The 21,215-nt window shown below is 40.6% G+C and overlaps 1 protein-coding gene across 5 annotated transcripts in view; it reads right to left on the bottom strand.

Moving 5' to 3' along the window:
- The window catches only part of LOC121441611 (glycerol kinase), an 81,306-nt gene that overhangs the window by 31,396 nt on the left and 28,695 nt on the right, over nt 1-21,215 (bottom strand). For 2 of the 5 annotated variants that reach the window (XM_041642819.1, XM_041642823.1), the window contains exons 5-12: nt 15,292-15,375; nt 11,914-11,990; nt 8,881-9,018; nt 6,304-6,413; nt 4,800-4,866; nt 3,711-3,728; nt 1,920-1,955; nt 1,177-1,244 (exon numbers count right to left, since the gene is read on the bottom strand). In XM_041642819.1, the coding sequence (XP_041498753.1) occupies nt 1,177-1,244; nt 1,920-1,955; nt 3,711-3,728; nt 4,800-4,866; nt 6,304-6,413; nt 8,881-9,018; nt 11,914-11,990; nt 15,292-15,375 (598 nt within the window). The remainder of the gene's footprint in view (nt 1-1,176; nt 1,245-1,919; nt 1,956-3,710; nt 3,729-4,799; nt 4,867-6,303; nt 6,414-8,880; nt 9,019-11,913; nt 11,991-15,291; nt 15,376-21,215) is intronic. The other 3 variants (XM_041642820.1, XM_041642821.1, XM_041642824.1) reach the window with 3 other exon arrangements.

Genomic DNA, 21,215 nt, shown 5'->3' with positions numbered 1-21,215 from the left:
CTCATGAGAATGATTAGAGATCCAGTCTTATATGTTTCTGGAAATATTTTCTCCACAGAACAGACAGTACAGCATAGTAGTTTAGAGCCACAACTAAGGAATACAATGAATTAAGGTACAATTATTGTGCCTCTGAATTACCAGATTCAGGACATTACATAAATTAGTTATCCTCTCTAAATCTTAGTTACCCAGCATAAAATAGGAAGAAAAGGATTCTATATAATAAGATTTATGTTAATGAGTAACATCTCAGGTATATAAACCATTATATATAACACAAGAGCCATTGTCTGAAAATGTGTTATAATTGTCACTATTACTTCAGCTCTTGGGACATATTGTTTCTGCCATTTAATATATGTCATGGGATAGGGACTTTTTTAATAAAACAAATTAAGAGAAAATTATATGAGGAAAATATTATTGAGTCTTCATTTCTTTCATCCTTTCTGTTCCTCATCATCTGTTCCACTTCAGATGAGGGAGAAAGCAAGACAATGGCATTAAATAGCCTAAAAAATATTCTTTGAGATTGGTTATAGGTAGAGAAAACTGAGCAGGATAATACACTAAAAATTATAATTTGTATTAGGGCTTCTTCTCATTTCTTCACAATGCTACCAATCTAGCTTTAAAAAAGGAATAGATATGGCCTCGGGGTAAACAACAAAACAAAATCCTGAAATGTGGGGAGCTGAGACAGAGAGATTTCCATGAATTTCTGAGCAGTTTTAAGCTACCTAGCGTGAGGTTCAGGAGGTGAGAGTCAGGCCCATCTCAAAACTACTAAAACCAAATGAAAAATGAAAGACAAAATCAGAACTGGGGGTGTAGTTAACTTGGCAGAATGCTAGCCTAATGTGCAGGAGGTCCTGGGTTTAATCCCCAAACTGCATAAAACTGGGTGTCATGATAGATGCCTGTAAATCTAGCACTTGAGAATTTAAGACAGGAGGATCAGGAGTTTTAGGCCAGCATGGGCTAAGAAGACTCAAGGTAGAGAGAGAAAGGGAAAAACAAATTATAAAAATACTGTGTATGTCCATACGAAGACACTGAAGTATTGCAGTTTGGCTGAATTTGAAAAACATGTCCTCACTTCCTCCTTTAAAGCACCAAGGGAGAGGAGGAAAGAAAACGATGATGCTTTTTCAGCCGCTTTTCTAGACTCACGTGTTTTTGGCCTGTCCATCCTGGAAGCACATTTGTCCCACCAGAGCAGCAGACTGGTCCCCCAAACACTGAAATGATAAAGGACAATGAAGAATACTGAGCCATAGGTTTATTTTTGTGGATTTTAATCCACCAAGAAATGAAATATCTATGCCTTACATTTCCTCCCATTGGCATTCCCCCCCCATTTATTAATCAAGATAAAAGGCATAAGGGAGAATTAAAATTTATTTTCCTCCCCCCTTCCTCCCTCCCTTCCCCTCCGTCTCTCTCTCTCTCTCTCTCTCTCTCTCTCTCTCTCTCTCTCTCTCTCTCTCTCTCTCTCAATCTCTTCCTTCCTTCCTTCCTTTCCTTCCTTGAAACATAATCTCACATAATGCACACTGGCCTCTAACTCACTATGTGCCTGAGGCTAGACTTAAAGTTAATTCACCATGTACCTGAGGCTAGACTGAAAGTTAACTCACTCTGTACCTGAGGCTACACTTAAATTTAGCCCCCCAAAGTGTTGGGTGTGCACTGTATCTCCACACCAGACTTCAAATTCCCTCAGAAGATTTTCAGTGACCTACCCTGAGTGGCAGAAGAACAAGAAGTGGCCGGAAAGCTCCTCTTTCTTGCCCTCCCCAGCTCAAGGAAAGGCGAAAGGATTAAGACAGAGAGGGGAAGCCACAACATAGGATAGACGTGGAGGTGGGATGGGGGGCATGACAGGATTATATTTGGTACTGACTGATACTTACCCCAGATATTGGCACACCTTCCAAGGCCCCAGCTTTCTGATAAAAATTTTAAAAAGGGTTAGGATCAGTCACAAAAGTTTGGCTCTACTAACATAACCACTATAGGAACAAACAAGAAGAGCAACATGCCAAAGGATGTGAACGGACAAGACAAGAGCAAGTGTTTAACTACATGAGCAGGACAAAGACAGAGTCTAGAAGTAGTCATAGATATGACCAGAAGAGTCGCGGCCTTGGAAACGGAACATGAACACACTGGACTAGCAGTCAGAAGACATAAGCTCTACTCCTGGTTAGTCAGTGTTAGGCATCAAGCAGGCTGCTGAATCGCTCTACACAACTTAAAAATGCCTCCTGGGCAATGTGATCACAGATCAAAATTAGTGCTTTGCTATCATTGCTGCAATTATGAAACAACCAACGTATTTGTAAATAGCTATCAAAGTAGCATGGAACATAGTTTCCGAAAGCCTGTGTTGTATCAGCTCTTCTTTCTACTCAAACTGCTTTGAAGAACCAAGATATGTATTCAAAAAAAGTTCAATTTAGAAAAGTAACGGTTAATTTATGAATGATGCTTCTTATTTCAATCGGTATGGCCTGCAAGAAGCAAAGTGAGATTTAAGCGGCTGCCAAAACTTTACACAATAGTTTTTGAAGAAACATCACAAGGCTGAGGAGATACTCGGTGCCACAGCTATTACCTAGCCTAGGCTGGGCCCCAGGTCTGGTTCCCACAGCCACAGCAGGGAAACATCATGACAGAGCAATTTCAAATGATATTAAGGAAGTAGAAAAATTAAGGAATGTAATCCCGAAAAAGAGGAGCATAGCAGAAAGAACACTAAATGAAAACCTTCAGACTGTCTCTTTTGCCTACCATTTGTTAGCAAATGGCCCTGGGACCTGTAGTTCCCCGCCTGTTAACATGAAGAAGGTAACACTAGTACCCTCCTCATATATAGAGATATATGGAAGCCCTTATCAAAACAGAAAACACCCTCTAGATTTTTACTATTTCTTTCTTTCTTTCATGCTTTCCGGTTAATAAAATACTGGCTGGTTTTCAAGGGTGGACTTCTAGTGTTAGGGATCAAACCCAGCACCAACTAAAAAGTAAGTAAGTCCTTTACTGCTGAGCTACATTCCCTACCTAAGACCTGATGCTTTATTTATTGTATACATTCTTTGAAATTGAGCCTGGATACTACTAAGGATTAGACTACATTTGAACTTGATAATTTATTGTAAGAAGTCTGTTTATCCCTTCAAAATGATCACACTTTAAAGCGATCTAAGGAGTGTTCAGGCATGTAAAGCGCTCTGTTTTCTTTATGGGGAGAGGCTTCTGGAGGATTCCAGGAGGGTCCTCTGAGGAAGCATGCAGAAAAAATGGCAGTGCATTTCCAACTAACTGGTCTGAAACATTGGGCAAGACATCAGAGAAGATGGATATTTAGGATATTAAAAAAAACACTTCTAATTTCCCTACTATGCTCAAGACCAAAGTACATCACGATTATACTCTGCAGTAAGTAGCATCCAAATCTCCAGAAAACTCCCCCAGAATTTTAGAAACATTTATTTTAAACTTAGGGAAAACAAATAAACAAGATTCTGCTTCCTTGAAAAATATAAAACATGACTATAGCTTATAATATTTTAGAAGGTTATACAAATTCTAGATACATTTGTTTAGCGAATGGACTTGAGCTTGTCTGAGAATCAATGGAAATGCACTGTATCTTTTCAAAATGAACGGGTGGCATAACCGGTGGGTAGCCTACTCACCATACTATGAGAGATTTTCTATAGTCAGCAAAGGGGAGAGAGGGGGACAGAAGCATAATATTTTAAGTGCAAGAGAAAACTAGGCCAATTAAATAAATGTTTTATTTCTACCATTCTCCGAAGCTCTTTCAAAAATAGCCTCTTCTGCTCTGCCCCCAGCGAATGTGCGATCAATATGGAACTCTGAAAGCGCTATAGCTGAGCCGTGGCAACACCTGCCTTAAGCAACTCCCTAAAAAGCCCTACTCGTAGGCAGAGCACTTAAAATTCTTACTCAAGCATTATCTAGAGCACCTGGCATCCAATTCTATTTTTATTAACTGTCTGAATGGAGTTCCTACTATTTTTCATGAAACAGCTAGTTTTGAAGCCTCCTTAAACTTATTCTTAAGTTTTATCATGAAGTTCAATTTCGTGCACTTAAATAAATACCAGTTCAAACCCTCTTAAAGGTTTCTATTCCTGACACTTGGCTACAGATTTTCAGTGACACTAAGCACACTTACTTTTCTCCCTCTGGGAGAAATGAAATGCCCCTTTTATGGAAATTGCCTTAATTAGCAAAGCGATTTAGAAACAGACTCTTTACTTTCAGTTTCTTTGTTAGATGGTTGCAAACTGACAAAGAATGAACTACATAACAATGGTCCAGCCACTGGAAGGGATTAACTAGGGAAAAGAATGTCATTACGATGGGGATAGCACCTGCTCTAAATCAAAGGCAGATGGCACAGCTACTACAGTTACGTGGAAGGATAAACTGGCCTAAACATTCCCACACCACTCCTGAGAGTTAGGTTACTGATTGATAATACTTAAAAATATTAATATTCAAAATACAAAACAGTATTACTGAAAGAAAAGCCGACTCAAGTTTATAAATATAAAAACAACTGGTAGTAAGAACTTGAAGTTTTTAGTTATAAAGCCATTTAAAAACATTAAATTCTTTTTTTACATACTACGAACATTAACAACGAAAGTCCCAAATCCCAAACCATAAAACATAATAGAGTTGACTGCTGTATTCGAAACGGCAAAGGTCTTCTTTTTTTAATAAAATCCCTTGCCCCTACTATTGATTTTTACCATTAGGCCATAGATCTCAGAAGAACTCCGGACACTGGGAAGAATTTCCATTGGAATTCCAAAAAATCTGAAAAATAATAGCTTTGGGTATATAACACTGTTTGGAATAAACACGTGGAGACGTTTTTAAACATAATTAGAAAATAGGTGCATGTGAGCATACACGTCAATAGTGGTAAACATATTTGACAAGAGAACATAGCTGTGTGTTTGGGTATTTAACAGTCTAACCTTGAAAATCAAATCGTAACAAATTTTAAAGCATACTCAGAAACCAAAGAACTTTTCTAAAAGAGGCTAATGCATAAAGGATACCTAATTCGACCTGTTGATTCTTATGCGCCATAGCTATGTTTGGTGCGATGACTCAGCAGGTCAAGGCACTGACTACCAAACCTAAGGACCAGAGCTTGATTCGTGGAATGCAAAGGGCAGGAGAAAACTGACTCATACAGGTACCCTCTGGCTTCCGTGCGCACTCCACAGTCCTTGTGTCCCTGAAAGGGAGTGTGTTCAGACACTTAAAGTAAAACACAGGGAAGGAAGCCCGCCTGCGCCACTCCCCCCACCTGCGGCAAGTAGGGGAGCTGCCGCTGACCCACACTAACTGCAGCACCCGGGAAAGTGGGCCTCGCATCTCAACTGGGCGGCACAGGAAAGCTGACCTTGTAGAGAGGAGAGCAGGTGAACCCTCCACCTTGGGAGCTGGGGAGATCTGGCCCAGCCCCTGGGCAAGGGAGAGATCCCAGCCGCCCCCCCCCCCCACACACACACACTGCCTCTAGCTGCCTGTAGTAGTTGGGAGTGTTGGCCCTGAGGTCATAAGACTTAGAGAGAGCGGTCCTTGGGTCCTTGCCCCTAACTAGCAGCAGCACTGAGCAGAGTGGCTCTTGCCCCTCCCTGGGCAAACCTAAGGGGGGGGGGGGGAGGATGGGGAGTGGCAATGTTGGAGAGCTCACCCTGGTGGTAAGGACCTGGAGAGCTGGTAAGGCTGATCAACCCTGCAGCTACCCAGGTCCAGAACCAGGGCTATGAGGTGGCCCATCCAACATCCACACTACAGCTTCCATGCTGAGATTTTTCTCTTTTATATTCTTTCTCAAATTTAATTTTATTTTATTTGGAGGGGCTTTGCAAGGGCAGAGGGTGGATATGAAGGGATGAAAGAGATGAATGAGATCGAGATGCATGATGCGAAAGACACAAAGAATAAATAAAACATCAAAAAAAACCCCACACAATAGAAGCTGCCTGTGGTGGTGGTTCATACTTATAATCCCAGAACCAGTGCAGCTGACGCAGAGGAATCACTATGAATTCATTAGCCTAGACCAAAAAAATGCCTCCCAAAACAACAAAACAAAAACCCACATACAAACACAGACTAGCGTACTGTAGTTGAAATATAATAATAACTGTTAGTATAGGAAGATTTAGAAACTCAGTAAATAGTGTATACGAAAGTGTATAAGGAGACCTGCATTGAGGCCAAAACATAACTTACTCGCAGAGCTCTTTATCCCATTCCAAAGAATGAATGTTAAAAAGCATCGTCCTGCTTGCATTTGTTACATCTGTACAGTGGACACCCCCATTGATTCCTCCTGTCAAACTCTGGACAGAACAAAAGGGACACGTTAACTCTGAACAAATCTGCAGTTGTATTTATATATCATCAAGGGCAATTATTACCAGCAGAGCACATAAAAAAATGGAAGAACCAAACATTTCAATTATTGAGGTTTCTGCAGCATTCGACAGAAATACAATCTGGGCTACACATGTAATTTTGAAATGTCTGGTAGCTGGAGCAGCTAGATGGCTTATCAGGAAAAGGCACATGCTGCCAACCTTGATGGCCCTGAGTTGATTCCTGGAACCCACACAGTAGGAGAGAACTGACTCCCACAGGTTGTCCTCTGACTGCCACACATGTCATGGCGGGCACTCACCCCCCCACACACATACACAGAAATGTAATTTTAAAACATTGAAAACACACAAAGAAATAGAGCTATAAATTGTACCTGTAATTCCTATATTCATATTATTTAGTCGATATATTTAAAATAACATTTGAACATAAAATCAATAAAATATTATTAATACATTTTATCTTCTCTTTTGTCTTAAATCTGTAGAATCCAGAGTGTATTTTATATTCACAATATACTCTAGTTAGGATTGACAACCTCATGTGGCTACTTTCATGCAAGTCTAGTTAATTTCCTATTTTAAAAACAAGTATTGTTTTTAATCTTCTATCTTTGGAAAATTCAGAGTCTTATAAAATTTGACGAGGTGGAATGTTACCTCCAACGGTTTACAGAAAACCTTTTACATGCATGTTTTCTCTTTCAACGACACATCTTTTTGTGCACATCCTAAAAGCAGAGTTTTAAGTCCTCTATAACACCTTCAGAAGCAATGCTGACATCCTTCACATGGAAACAGTAAGAGGTAAGAAAAGAACAAATGGAGACAAACAGCATAGTTTGGGACCACTGGGCATAGTCCCAAAATGTGCCCTCCTGTCTGCTGCAGCTCCTAGTTCCCATATCCTCTGTCATTCAGCTTTGAGGCAATTGCTAGAGCTACTCATTCAACTGTAAAAAAACAGTTGGCCTCTACAGAACATAAAGTATGCCTTCCCTGGCCAGGTACAGGACAGGGTAGTGAAGGCAACCCTTCCAGAAAGTATTGTGAGTCCATAAATGAGAATAAGACAATACTGGCTTGAAGCTCCCCCAGATGGTGAAAAAGTTCCTCATATAGTATTTGTGGAGTAATGTGTTTGGAATTATGTGAGTATAGTTGAAGCAAGATCAGCACAAAAGTGTACGATTTTACAGTTGGCTTACTGTTGGAGATGTTAATCACAGTATTGACTGTTTTGGGACACATTAACAAAAATGGCTATAACAAATGTAACAGCGATAAAAAGGGAGAGAGAATAGGAACCACAAAAGGACATATACTTTAAAGATATATATTGTGGGGCTAGAAAGACGGCTCTGCAAAGACCATTTGCTGCTCTTCCAGGGGACCCAGGTTCAAGCACCAGCACCCACACTTGAGTTCACAACTGTATCAACTCTAGTCCCAAGGAATCTGACACTCTCTTCTGGTCTCAGAAGACACTGCATACACATGGTATACCTAGATAACTACAGGCAACATACCCATAAACACAAAATAATGAAATAATTTAAAAAAATCAAAAGATCTACTTTGCAAGCCAGGTGTTATAGCATACACATTTAATTTCAGCACTTGGGAAGCAGAGGCAGGTGGATGTCTATGGTCTACATAGCAAGTTCTAGCTAGGTCACCCAAGGCTACATAGTGAAATCCTGTTAGAGAGAAAGAGAGATAGACAGACAGACATAGAGACAGAGATAGATTGGAAGTCATTGGATATAGTGACACATGTCTGCATCTCAGGATTCAGGAGACAGATGTCAGAGGATTGGACAAGTTCAAGTCTAATAGGGTCTATGCAGTAAACTTCAGGCTGGTCAGGTCTATATCCTGAGATGCTATCTCAAAAGGCCAAAACAGAAAAATAATGTGTCATATAAATATCTAAACTGTTCATTTCTACTGACCCGTGTTCATCTCTGAACAAAACATTTTAACATAAACTGTTATGATTTTCTTTTATATCCTGGCATGGTTTCACAAGAGAAAGCTATAAAACATTGACTATGAAGGAGAAAAGTAGCTGAGGCATTTTTACTGTATAAAATAGTTCTTTCTTCTAAGAAATGGCTGGTGTGATAGAATGAAATGATGGGTATGAGAGAAAAGCTACGTAAATTACTTTCCCAAGTGATAAGAGCTATGAAATATGGTTTTGGTAACTATCTTCTGCTGTCACTCAAATAAAACAAGAAAAGAAAGAAGGGAAGTCGACAAAATTGCCTCTCAAATGGAGATAGACATTCTGCTGCTTCGAGTAGTTTTTCCTCAATAATGATGCTAAATTAGATTCCAAATGTTGGTTAAAAAAAAAAAAGGTAGGACAGTTAAAAAAAATCCCCCAAAACATTCTCTGTGCATACATTACATTGAAACATACCCAAATGAGCCATGAATCAATGGTCCCAAAAAGAGCTCTATTTTCTTCAACAGCCTTTTGAACTTTCCTCACGTTGTCAAGGAGCCAGCGGAGTTTCACTGCACTGAAGTAAGTGCTAAGCGGAAGGCCTGTCTTGGACTAAAACAGTTATAAAGTTCGGTCAGGAAATTGTACTCACCACAGTTTAAAACAAAACCTCTAAAGAAAACAACTCAGCAAAATACAAATTGACTTAGTGTCTCTAAAAGCAATCCCATAGGCTTTCAAACGAAAGTACTTTTCCTTTCCCATGGTGCAGAAAAGCATGTTCATGACCAAAGAGCACAGCAGCTATGTTTGCAGTTCAAAGAGTATCCGCGTAAGCAAAGTAAAGAGACAACAACATGACACATCATCTTCCTATTAGATGGTGACCGTGCAAGGTCGTTTCACAGTAAACTGCCTACCTGCAGATCCTAAACCAAAATTCTGCACTTGATTGTTCTTTTCATGGTAGACTGTGAATTTAGCAGTAATAAATTAATAACAACAGCAACAAGATTATTTTGAAACACATAAATGAATAACATACTGTATCTATCTATACTTACATGCGCAGACAGGCAGACATATTCAAATATCAGAGTAATACAAACTTAGTGGAAAATAAATGCAGCAAAGCTCAATGACATGCCAGATTAAAGCAATACAGAACTGCTGTACATAAGAAAGCAGCTGGCTAACGTCAGCAAATCCAATGAGTGGAAGAAAAGGACTGGGGAAAAGCTAAAGGGTAAAAATGAACTCGTGTGCTTATTGATCTTTCTTGAGAATAGGTGAGGTCCAATTATTGTTAGCATATTAAATATTAAATTTCTTTATAAAGTTCAAATAAAGGGATTAAAGATGTAATTGAAGTAATATAAAAATGATGCAATTAGTTTTCTCTCCTAATCCTATTCCTTCTTCTTATCAGATGAATATACTTCATGAGAAAACGCAAATCACAGCTGATGCGCTGTACTGGTACGTGCCTATTTTTATGAATTTTTAAGAATGTTGACGAGTCCCGAGCAGCTGTAGGCAGGCAGCGAGCTCTGGGAGCAGCCAGTCCCATGGCAGAGACTTGCGGGTTCCCAAGAGAGCCACCCAAGCGGGCGGGTGTGAGCCTGGCAGGTCCGGAGCCACTAGCGGGTCCCCGGTGCCCAAACTCCGGAGCCGCTTGCAGAGGTGTTGTGGCAGGAGGACAGGAGACAGAGACATGGAACAGACACAACATGTTGAATATTATTCAGGGGGTTATGGAGGGGAAAGGGAGAAGGGGGGAGAGAGAGAGAGAGAGAAGGAGGAGGAAGAGGAAGAGGAGGAGGAGGAGCAGGAGGAGGAGGAGGAAGCGGAGGAGGAGGAGGAAGCGGAGGAGGAGGAGAGACAGAGAGACAGAGAGGCACGCGTGAACACCAAGAGAGGGCAGTAAGCGAGATTCAAGATGGCAACGAGAGGTCAGAAATTGGGGGTGGGGGGAGTGGGCGTGGCTTGTCCCTTAAAGGGACCAGAGACCAAAAGAATAACACCTATAATCTCATCATTTGAGAGACAGATGCAAAAAGATTGCTGAGGAGCTGTAGAGATGGCTTAACAGTTAAAGGCACTGGCTGCCTCTTCCAAAGGACCCTGCTTTGGTTCCCAGTACCCATATGGTGGCTAATAGCTGTCTGAAAGTCCTGTCGCAAGGAATGTGATACCCTCTTCTTGTCTCGATGGGCACCAGACATGCGTACAGTGCACAGCTAATACATGCAGGCAAAACACCCAGACACACAAAATAAGATAAAATAAAATGTAATGCATAAAAGAGGACTGCTGCAAGTTTAAGGCTGGCTTGGTATATACAGTGAGCTCCAAGTCAGCCAGGACTACACAGTAAGACCCTGTCTCAAAAAATGTTTTCAAATGTTTTTACAGAAAAAAATTGTTCATACAATCTATTCTGATCACAGTTCCCTTCCCATAACTGCTCCTAGATTCTCCTCACTCAACTCCACGTGCGTTCTCTGTCTCTGTCTCTGTCTCTCTCGTAAACAAACACCAAACAAACAAAAACCTACAAGCCGTAACTAGAAAACAATAATATTCTCAAATATTTTAACTCCACTAGCAAATTAAAAAATTTAAGGTTTCTAGTTTTCTTTTGGGTTGTTGGGGGCAAAGAGTATCAGTGCTCAGAAATAATAGAAAACATAACATATGGAAATATTATTTGACTTGCAAGGTCATCCCACAGAGGCACAAGATGTTCTCAAGAAGATCTTGCAAACCTAATAGACATAGTGTTAAAATGGTCAGACAGGAATGTGAACATTGCCTGCAGCGGCAATGCGGGGAGCACTACACAATCTCTGAAGCTCAGTGCAGAGGCTGGGAGGCAGGGTTATGCAGTGTGGCAAAGCAAACAAAATGAGGAATAAATGAGCAAGACAAACCTGAATACTATCTGTGTTTCCTTTCTCACTGAATCCAGCTTACTAAGAACTCAAAAGCACTCAGAACTTTCTTCAGTGGCCAACAGCGAACTATGCTGATGGATTCTGAAAGCATGGCTGAATTAAAGAAAGCACCCCTGCCGGGCAGTGGTGGCACATGCCTTTAATCCCAGCACTCGGGAGGCAGAGGCAGGCGGATCTCTGTGAGTTCGAGACCAGCCTGGTCTACAGAGCTAGTTCCAGGACAGGCTCCAAAGCCACAGAGAAACCCTGTCTCGAAAAAGCAAAAAAAAAAAAAAGGAAGCACCCCTTGGGGAATATGATTTAAGCTACTGGAACAATAAGATCTCTACTAGTCTGTCCCCTTGGGGTATTGTTACTTCATTTCCCCAGAGAACAAGAAAGACAGGTGAAGGCTTGATTTGACCACAGTTATCTGAAAGAAATAGTCTATAAGTTGTATAAAATAACCATTGTACCACAGGTTGTCAGCCTGAGATAGTCTGTCTCGTGAAATCGGTGAACTTTTTTTAAATACACATTCTTACAGTGTGCTCCTGAAGAGATTTCTTACCTTGACAAAGTTATTATTTCCTGGAATTCTTTTACTAAGGTTCTCAACGGTAGACTGGGTTCTTAGGTCGAGCCACACTATAGATCAAAATATAACAATACATATAAAGAACTTCATAAGCATGAGAACTTAATGAAATCACTGTCACAGATAAGAGACTGATTAGTTTCCACAAGCAATTAAAATGCTAGAGATTTTAAAGGACAAAAATTAGAAAATTAGAAATGAATAGACATACTGTTAGAAGAAAATATATTTACAGAGGAGAATTGAAAGCTTTTATGCAAAATTACAGACCAAATTATAGGACCAATACAAACCTTGGGCTTTTATTTTGCATTATTTTTACAGGAAAAAAACTATGAGAAAGTATTTAGAGTAAGGATTTTCTAAACACACAAGGGGAGAGAAGACCTAAAAGCCGGGCAGGCTAGTTGGCAGTGCAAAATGCACAGCTCTGGATAAAATAGATGTCTTAGAAACCTTGGGAGAAGAGATGGTGAAAAGGACTAAGTAAGCAGAGAACCTGATGGGAGGCTTCTTTATAATAAAGTCTTTTGAAGGATGCAAGATCTGAAATCGTTAAAGGATTTTCTTTAATTACAATCCATTTCTTTGCTGGACTACACGGGGAAAAAACTCTACTTTAATGGACCACCATTTTCTTTATAAATTTCTGTTATCTGCTTTCTGACCTCCAAGTGGAAAATATCTCATTTTGCTTTGGGGCAGAAGCTTGGGGAGCAGAATGCACTAAAAAGTGTAAAATAGGCTGCATAAGTGATCAGACACCAGCTTTGCTATTTTTTTTAAGAGACGGGGTCTATTGTATTTAACTTTTATAGTTTTTAATCTACTCATGGTATATGAGTATTTTTAGGATGCTAACTATGCTCAGATGCTTCCTGAAAAGAACTCAGGCCAACAGTTTATTTAAAGGACTCCAGGGGAAATAATGCAAGCTTACACACTACACTTTTGAATGCTGACAGGTACTTAGTGTGATTTGTTTAACTGTGTTTTTCTGATCTCTTCATTTAAAATCAGTTCTTTCCTATAATAAATTTCTATAAATTCTAGTTATCTAAATCGCTCTGAGCTTCATTTTGATAGTACTAATTCCCATGAGATTTAAGCTGGAGACCAGGATACAATACTAGTTTTTCTCGGTATAAAAAGCAGGAAGCAAATGATCCACATGACAACCAAGAATATAGGAGGATAGTAAAACCCATGAAAATAGAAGGCCTATAGGTAAGATCTGCATTTGGTGCCCAGCACCTACTCCTCTTGACCCCAAAAGCATCATCTCAAATTCCCTTTGGGGATTTAGATTTCCATAATCCTTAGCCATGTGGTTTAAATAAGAAAGCTCCCTATCCCAAGTTCCAGGGTAAGGTATGAACCCTAAGTTCTTACACAAGGGATTCCTTGGCCAAATCACTGAACTGAGATTTATGTTCAGCCTTCAATTGTCATTTCTCTGAGCTGCGTTTGGCACTGAGTGATTTGGGCCTGCTATTTTCATGACGGGAGATCTGAGTCTATCATGTCAGGAGCCACCTCCAAAAAGATAGACTTCAGGGGGACACCAGTGACCCTCTGTATTCAGAACCAATCAACGCCTAAACTAAGCTACCACTGGGTGGCTAGATCCATTAGCAAAAATTGACTTGCTTTTTTTTTCACTTGACTAAGTTGGAGCTGAGTTTTCTATAAAAATGTCAGGGCACAAACCATTAGCAATATCATCCATCAGCCATGGTGAGTCAGCTACCTTTTACATAGTAACAGTACTGCGTGATGTTGACAAAAATAGACTTTCCTCACAGACAAGCAGCCTTAGCAGATGTTATTGGATTAACAGGAGTAACTGGGGAAAGTGGAAGGATTCAGAAGAGAGGTTTTAAATCTGCGATTACCAAGCGCATCTCAATGCTCAGTTTTTTGAACTACAATCAGCTATGAGTTTAAAAAAGAATTTAGTGAGTTTTGATTACCTCTTCAAAAAATGAAATGGTAGATCAGGACAGCAAATACTAGAGTTCATTGTACTTGGTAGGATTAAAATCGATTTGGGAAACACTAGTTTTATCTATATGGGCTTGATGAATCAAGAGAGGAGCTTTCTGGTCTCCTCTTTGATAATACAAACCTCCTACATCTGGTGCTCTCCCTCTTTCTCTCTGTTTTTTCTCCTCCCCTCCACCCTGGCTGTCACAGAAGGGGGAGAGATGGAATAGAGAACTTTGCAAAGGCCAGACAAATGCTCTCCGCTGACTCTACACCAGCACTCCTTGTTGACTTGCATCTCAATGGACACAACACTTACTGGGGAGCTGATAAGCTGAAGGATAGGCCCCATACTCCACGATTCTGGGACAGTAGAGCTGTGAAAAGAACCTACAAATTTGTCTTTAAGTAAGTACCTTCCTTTCCAAAAACCACTACCAGAACTCCACAGTGGCGGTTCTTTCTTAGGAAGCATAACAGAACCACCTCGAAAACTTCAAACTTATCTAACCATAACTACCTTGGGCCAGGCCTATGCCTAAGTACTTTTCCAAATTTTCCAACACAATACTAATAAAGAAGTACATCTTTCACAGGGCATGTTCTTTAGAGTATTTATGTGCTCCAAATAATTAATTCAAAACCAAATCAAACGCTGACAATACGGTAGCACTAGGAATCTCAGTGGACCAATGACTTAATTACTCTTTCACGAAGACTAGTTAACCAGACTTGTAGTTATGTTTGACAACAGTGGTATCCACAGAGTTAAGTCCTCACTTCAAAGAATCGAAACACTGAATGTACAATCATGAAACCAAAGCTCTAGGTTTGGCTTTGCTATCAACAAGCTTCGTGACTTATACAATTTTTCAAACCCATCTTGTCCCAGATCCCCTACATATTAAATAAAGATGCTGGAGTGGATGGCATCTAAAGTCCTTGTCCTTCCACTGTTCCAGGATTGCAGAATGCTGCCATGATATTTACTTTGTTTCTTACAACCAGAGAGTATATGGCAATTAGAGTATATGGAATGAATTAGTACAAATGGCAAAGAAAAAGATGTCAGTGGTTGTTGATATACTACCAAAGCAATTCACAAATGTTCAAAATTAATGGAATTAAGAACAAAACAATTAGAAAACTCATTATAGAAGCTAAGATGGCAGAATTAGATTTGCAGAATAAGAGATCAAAAAGCCAAAGAGAAGACCCCCAAGCTGGAGGACTAAGCCCCTTGTGTAGGTCATTTCTGAGATCAAAAGAAGTGACAGATCCAGATCTGGCAGCGGCAGTCAATTTCCCCCCCAACACGTCTGAGTTGGAAGGTCGGGAAGGGAGCAGTAGCCAGAGCACCAATACCTGAGGAAGAACCAGCAGCTGGAACTGGAGAGCCAGAGGGGACAACCGCAACTGGAACTGAAGAGCCAGGAGAAACTGGAGCAGCTGGAGCATTAGGAGAAATAACGGCAATTCATGCTAGAGACAGCCAGGTTCAAGGTCTATGCACGCTTGTTTGGAAACGATAGATCACTCGGGCAAGTTCCTCAGCATGAATGTGTTTTCTACACGTGTGGATGTAGAAAAAGAAATGAAAGAGACCTGGAGTAGAAGGGAACGAAGGAAATCTGGCCAGAATGTCTGGTTCACTAGCACTTTCCATGTGAATGAAGACATGGAAGTATGTGTTTCTTGTTCAGAAAGATTCTTCCCCACTTGGCAACACACGTGCATCTTAGTTCAAAAAAACCACTGAACTCAAATCATGCATGAGAGCACATTTTCAGGGGGTGTTCAAAGAACATGCTCCAGTCCCTGCTGTGGTCTTCTACTGCAGGCCATGAAAGAGCTATCTTGGGAAGGCACAACCCCAAGAAAGTACTTTTCTCATTGGGTTGCTGGAAGTAAAATCCTTCCCACAGACAGGAACAGCACTGTCTTCTGGGAATAGAGAACTGCTAATTCTTAAAGTTATAAAATATTATATAGTGGGGAAATAAACTCTATGGAGTGCAGACTACTATACAAACTCCTTCTAAAAGGTATTAATGGCCTTATTTAGACTAAGTAAATAGAAATTTCAATGCTCCGGACCATCCAATGAATAGTATACAAAATAATTTGGATGGTGTGAATAAAGTCACATCTAATATATTTAGTTTGCCTTTATAAAAGAGTTTTATGAATGAAAAAAGAAATGTAGTTGCCTCAATCTCTATGAGCCATTTTTGAGTGATATACACAGTATAGAAGATATCATTATCTTTAGAGGAAATTGAATAATAAATCAGAAATCTGCACAATTTTGGCTAACCATCACAATAAGAAGCAATAAACACATCTAAGAAAATGAAAATGGAAAAATCCCTAGGAGTCACCTATATCTGGCTGGCTAAGCACAGAGCAAATTCATCTCCTGTGAGATGGTTTGGCCTGCTCTGTTTGTACTGTGCAAAGATGAAGAGGAGGCTCCACGCGATCCAGCACACCATAAGCAACGACCATCAGAGGTTTGCGAAATGTTACTGGCTTCTTCCCCTTCAGTGATGTAAGAATTGGAAATGCCAGTAGGTAAGCCATTAATTAAGCTGGTTAAAAGGTTATATACAAGGGAGAAGAGACTATGCCCCTCATTCGATGACATTTTCAATAACAGATGGAACCAAAAGGAAAAAAATAGTGAGTAGGAAAGGCAGCAAAATTAAAACCTATTCATCTCCTTCCGTGTGTGTGTGTGTGTGTGTATACAAATGCATATGCATGCAGAATCTGAAATCAGCTTTAGCTGTTAGTACATAAAAGCCAAAATGCCAAGACAGACTTGAGTGCCTGAGAAGTAGTGCTGCAAAATGACAGTCCTCCTTAGATACTGCAATAGAGTATACCTTACTAAGGCTAATATAGATCAGAATTTTTATATATATATGGACATCTAGCAGTAGGTTATATATAGCTATGGGACCCACTGAATTTTCACCTCTGTTTACAATTGGAAAAGATACCAGTAAGCACACAGCTTTATTGCAAGTAAGCATAGCCTTTATCAGTATTTGATTTGTTGGATAAACCTATGCCATGGCCACCACTGAATCCTATGACTCTTATATCTTATTTTCTCCATTACTATACTAGAGGCAAATATATTCACTATTTACCACACATATAGGAAAAAAGAAGGCCGCACGAAAGGGACTTTCTCTTCATTTTTATTACATTTCCCATTCAGTGTGTGTGTGCGCACGCGTGCATGTGCCCGGCATGTGTGTGGAAGTCATGTGACACTTGCAAAGTTGGTTCTCTCCTTCCACACATTCATCCCAGGCCTCAAATGCAAGTCAGTAGGCACCCAATGAGCCACCTCAGGCAATTTTAAAAAAGAAATATACAAACTTTTCTTCTCATTCACCCGTTCATCATATTGTTCGTCACTTATCCAATTCAGTTGAGTAAAAACAGGAAAATGAGAAGAATTGGCTAGAGTAACGGAGCTCTACAAGAGGAAGAAGAAAAGGAAGAAAAAAGACTGTTGGAAGCTGATGTTGTTGTTTTGTTTACAGTCATATAGCTTAGGCTGCCCTCAGACATACATCACTATATATGCAATATGTAGACTGAATATATTTGAACTCCTGATCTCCCTGGCTCCATGTCCCAAGCAAGTACTTGGATCAATGTACCACCATGACTGTTTCGGACTGAATATAACAGAAAACAATCATAGCGAACTCCTAAGCCCCAAACTTGAAGGAATTAAGATGGAAAGCCTTTGGGAAATGACTAGGTCAACCACAGAGTCTCAGAGAGGGGATTAGTGCACTTGTCAAAAGGTTGCAAAGAGTTTGCTTTCCTGCGCTCTGCTCTCCTCCGTATGAAAACACAGGACAGACAAGGGGGCCCTCACAAGACCAAATCAACTGGCACCTTGTTCTCAGTCTCGAACTTTTAACGTCCACAACTAGCAGAAACACAAATCTGCTGAAAAAGCCACCGAGTCTATGGTATTTTGGTTCTAGCAGCCTGAATGAACATAGAGAAAATGAAAAGCACACACATCAAGTTATGATATAAACACGCCAAAGAAGCTTGACCACAAATCCATGGGGCAATCTGATTCTGTTCCCACTAATCCCATCTGATCTTCGTTTTGAATAAAGCTGCTAAATATTTAATACCATGATGAGACTCTCAGCTGAAACCTACATGGATGGATAATACTTTGATGTTTCCCTCGATGAAATGGAGTTGGAGGAAGAATCTAACCTTGTAACGGTGAAGCAGTTGCTTTCTGATTGATTTCTACCCTCTAGTTCTCTTTCCATGTCTTCTAGCTCCCAAATGCCTACTCTTCTGAAATTTTTAAAACAATCTTATTTTACATACCAATCCCAGTTCCCTCTCCTTCCCGTTCGTCCTCCCGCTGCCCCCAACTTTCCTCCACCCACTCCCCATCCACTCCTCAGAGAGGGTGAGGCCTCCTATGGGGAGTCAACAAAGTCTGTTACCTCACTTGAGGCAGGACCAAGGTCCTCTCCCCTGTATCTAGGCTGAACAAGGTATCCCTCCGTAGGGAATGGGCTCCAAAAAAAATGCCAGTTCATGCACTAGTGATAAATACTGGTTCCACTGCCAGTGGCCTCACAAACTGTCCACGACACAAAACCATCACCCACATTCAGAGGGCCTAGTTCAGTCAGTTCGGAGTCTGAGCTCCCAGTTGCTCGGGTCAGCTGTTTCAGTGGGTTTCCTCATCATGGTCTTGAGCCCTTTGTTCATATTACTGCTACTGGACTCCAGGAGCTCAGCCCAGCGCTTACCTATGAATCTCTGTATCTGCTTCCATCAGTGACTGGGTGTAGGTTCTATGATAACAATTAAGGTAGTCATCAATCTGACTACAGCGGAAGGGCAGTTAAAGCACCCTCTCCACTATTGCTTAGATTCTTAGCTGGGGTCATCTTGAGGATTCCTGGGAATTTCCCTAGTGCCAAGTTTCTTATGAACCATATAATGGCTCCCTCACTCAATCAAGATATCTTTTTGCTTGCTCTCCCTCTCTGTCCTTCCCCCAGTTCAACCTTTCTGATCCCTCATGTTTTTCTCCCCTCTCCCCGAGCCATGCTCCTAATTCACTCAGGAGATCTTGTCTATTTACCCATCCCAGGGGATCCATGTATGTCTCTTTTAGGGTTCTCCTTGTTTCCTTAACCCAGACACAGAAAGACAAACACGGTATGTACTCATTCATAAGTGGATATTAGACACATTAGACAAATTCCTACTCTTAACTTGTGACACAAGGGTAAATGACAAGCCTCCTTGGGTTGTTGAGATATATTTAGGGGCCACCACAGAACATGGAACACAGATATCTAGCCACGCTTTTGAATTTCATTGTATATTCATTCCTATAATGAAATCATCCACAATTAGTTGAGATGAACATTATCTGTGCTGAAAATTTTCAAATCTGCATTGAAAGCAATTTACCGCCAAGTGTGCTGGTGCATGGCAGTAAACTAAACACTCGGGAGGTGGAAGGAGGAAGGTCAGGATTTCAAAGTTATCCTTAGCTACAGAGTAGGTTCAAGACTAGCAAGGACTACATAAAACATTGGCTTAGAAACAAGCAAGGTCCATCAAGAGAGCTCAGGGAAGAAAAAGCGCTTGGTCCCATGTAGGGATAAGTCCCGCCCCTTAAGGGGCGTGTTCGCCTCGGGCTAATGTCTGCCTATAAATTTGGTGAGCAAGCTCCAAGCGCTCGCTTCTGCTTTCCTGGTCTCCGCGGGAACGGTGGTTCTGTAAGTCTATTTCTACATTAAAGCTATATATATATTTTTACTCTCTGTCTGCATTCGTTTACGCCGCTACAGTCCCAGTCCAGACAACTTGTGTTTGAGCCTTGATCTCTACAAGGTGAAAATAAAAAACTGGCTCCAGCCAGTTCTCCTCTTTCCTCCACATGCCTGCCAGAGAATGCAGGCTTGCCTTCTCCTGAGAATAACTAAATAAATGAAATAAATACATGGAAGAAAAACTTTCAAGCAAATCTTTCAAAACAATAAATAAATAACTTTCAAAACAATCTAATTTCTACTTGTCTAGAAAATAGCTTCATTCAGAAATTTAATATCTCATATAAAGCAAAAAGCTATTTTCCTCCTTTAATATTACCGAATTAACTCCCGTTCTCACAAACTCAAATTACTTTGTAAAATTTTTCTATCATGTCTTCTGTGAAACAGGGTTGGGGTTCTGTTATGGATGTAATACAGATTTTAAGCACAGTGAGTGCTAAGAGGCATTAAGGAAAAGAGAAACAGCCTAGAGAGCGGGCTTCTCAAAGAATAAGAATGGTCACCTCCTTCCTGCTTGGGAACTCTCCAGGGTAAGGCACAAGGTCGCACCTAGCCTGAGATGGCTTGCCAGTTTTTCTTCTCTTCATTTGTACTGCACTCTCTCAGGAACCAACTACAAGTTTCAGTTAATAGCTTTCACCGCACAGAAAAATCCTGTCCTTTACCATAGACGTGTTTAGGTTTATGTTTTTTATTTGCATCCCCTTCCTGTTTGTGGGCCCATATTTCAATATGGCACAAAAGCCATTTCCCAGGTCCAAGCTGATCACTTAGCTCTGCAGACAAGCTGTCTCTGCCCTTAACAAAAGCCAGGATGCCTGCTCCTAGCTTCTTTTGTTAAGATGTGGATTACCTGAGAAGAGATATTTGACTGAAGCTGATGATTTAGGAGTTCAGATGTTTGGTGCTTCCTTCCTTTTGTAATTTGGAAGGTGTCTTATAGAGATGCTAATTCAGGGCCTACCTGACTGCTAGCCGCAAACTTGACTTGAGCCCAGGCACCTGGTTGCCTAGGTGATGGCGTAATGTGTTTTCCCAGCTCAATTTGGTGTGGGTATATAAAATGTTTGGACAATAACTGGAGAGGCTGGCCTTTTCCATGATGACGGTGTAAGCTGTGTCGGTTCTTTTCCTCGCGACTCCGTTCCAGCCGGGTTAGGGAATCAGAGAATTTATGTTGGACCCTCATGGGCCCCAACACCTGTTTCATATTCCTTTCCTTCTTTTTGAAAATCAGTTTCCCTTCTTTATAACTTATTATAATAATCACACATTATTAGCTTTTCTTTTCTCATTTTGTTTGTTTCTTTTCATTTTTGTTTGGTTTTTGAAAGAGTCTTCCTTTACAGCCCTAGGTGACCTAGGATGTACCGTGTAAGCCAGGTTGGCTCTGAACTTGAGACGATCTTCCTGCCTCAGTGCTGGCATTTA

This window comes from Microtus oregoni, unplaced genomic scaffold (genome assembly GCF_018167655.1).
Source record: "Microtus oregoni isolate MIOR12 unplaced genomic scaffold, Mior012 000079F_ref0000094, whole genome shotgun sequence".
Taxonomy (NCBI): domain Eukaryota; kingdom Metazoa; phylum Chordata; class Mammalia; order Rodentia; family Cricetidae; genus Microtus; species Microtus oregoni.
Note: the sequence above shows the minus strand (reverse complement) of the source record. Positions and strands in the feature narration are given on the sequence as shown.